Raw genomic sequence first — 1,483 nt, forward strand, 5'->3', positions numbered from 1 at the left:
GGGACTCGAAAGAGTACTTTTCCCTGTCAAATGCAAACGGGGAACAAGCAGCAGAGACCAGAGCAGTCGGGCTCCTTTACAAATCCTCCCAGCTCTCAGCCGCCTGGGGAGGGAGATGTGCCATGGGAAACCCAGCCTAGAGCACACCCCCGGAGTCCCAGGCCCATTGCGATCATCCGGCCTGGCCTCCTGTTCAGCCAGGCCAGAGACTGCCCCCACGCGAACTCCGAGAGCACGTCTAGCTGAGATGCTCCTTTTCATCTCGGGGGTTCAACTTTCTTGACGCTCCCTGGCTGGCCCAAGCATTGTGCAGAGCTGAAAGTGCCTAGCAGAGGAGCATGGCAAAATGGCTGTGTGGTGTCCCTCCCGCCCCTCCTGGGCCAGGGTAAGGACACCCCGGGAGCCGCAGGGAAAGCTGCCTGCTGGAAGGAGGTGAGCCGCCTCCCGAACCAAGTGTTCAAAGCAATGAGCACAGCAGGCTGGAGAGGTAGGAAAAGCTTTGCATTGCTGCCCCAGAGCTAACCTCGGTGCAGAGCCAAGAGCAGCCTGCGGAAATGTGGGCCCCTCCCCCCAGGCCCCAATACAGCTGTTCCCTTTGTGTCCCCCGTTGGGTATGGGCGCATGGGCCCTCGGGGACACCATCCTACAGGCCGAGACCCCGCGGACCCAGACTTGAGTGCCTTCCATATGCCCCTTGCAGCAACAGAGCACCATACAGCCGGGGCTGGGGAAACGAGGCCACGAGTTACTGTTTGGGGAAGGGTTCAGGGGTAGCTGTGTTAGTCTGTATCCGCAAAAACAATGAGGAGTCCTTGTGGCACCTTAGAGACTAACACATTTATTTGGGCATAAGCTCTTGTGGGTAAAAAACCCACTTCTTCAGATGCATGGAGTGGAAAATACAGAAGCAGGTATAAATACATGAAAAGATGGGAGTTGCCTTGCCAAGTGTGAGGTCAGTCTAAGGAGACAATTCAATTAACAGCAGGATACCAAGGGAGGAAAAATAACTTCTGAAGTGGTAAGAGAGTGGCCCATTTCAGACAGTTGACAAGAAGGTGTGAGTAACAGTAGGGGGAAATTAAGTTTAGGTTTTGTAATGACCCAACCACTCCCAGTCTTTATTCAAGCCTAATGTGATGGTGTCCAGTTTGCAAATTAATTCCAGTTCTGCCGTTTCTCGTTGGAGTCTGCTTTTGAAGTTTTTTTGTTGAAGAATTGCAACTTTTAGGTCTGTTCTTGACTGATCTCCCTGGTCACAGGGCACAGGCCAGCTCATGCGCTGCAGGGTTTGCAACACAAGGCTTCTGAAACAGCAGCCACCTGCTGTCTTGTGTTTGAGGCCAGCTGTGTGGTTCTCCTGCCCCCTGGGGCAGTGTGCACTGCAGGAGGCCGAGCCGGCTGTGGGTTGGCTGCCTCGGGGTCCCTGTTGTGTAGCATGAGTGGCTCTCGTCTGTGCTTTTGTCTCGCACAGCTCCAAGCG

At 54.6% G+C, this 1,483-nt stretch overlaps 1 protein-coding gene across 6 annotated transcripts in view; it reads left to right on the plus strand.

Annotated features, from left to right (window-relative positions):
- Positions 1-307: 307 nt before the first annotated feature.
- The window catches only part of RHBDD3 (rhomboid domain containing 3), a 12,752-nt gene continuing 11,576 nt past the window's right edge, over positions 308-1,483 (plus strand). For 4 of the 6 annotated variants that reach the window (XM_026661229.2, XM_026661231.2, XM_026661234.2 and 1 more), the window contains exon 1: positions 308-487. Coding sequence is in view for 1 of the 6 variants with exons in the window: in XM_026661234.2 (XP_026517019.1) it covers positions 466-487 (22 nt within the window). In the remaining 5 variants the exon portion in view is untranslated. The remainder of the gene's footprint in view (positions 488-1,483) is intronic. The other 2 variants (XM_026661230.2, XM_026661232.2) reach the window with 1 other exon arrangement.

This window comes from Terrapene carolina, unplaced genomic scaffold (assembly GCF_002925995.2).
Source record: "Terrapene carolina triunguis isolate 2854851 unplaced genomic scaffold, T_m_triunguis-2.0 Scaffold951, whole genome shotgun sequence".
NCBI classification, from domain to species: domain Eukaryota; kingdom Metazoa; phylum Chordata; order Testudines; family Emydidae; genus Terrapene; species Terrapene triunguis.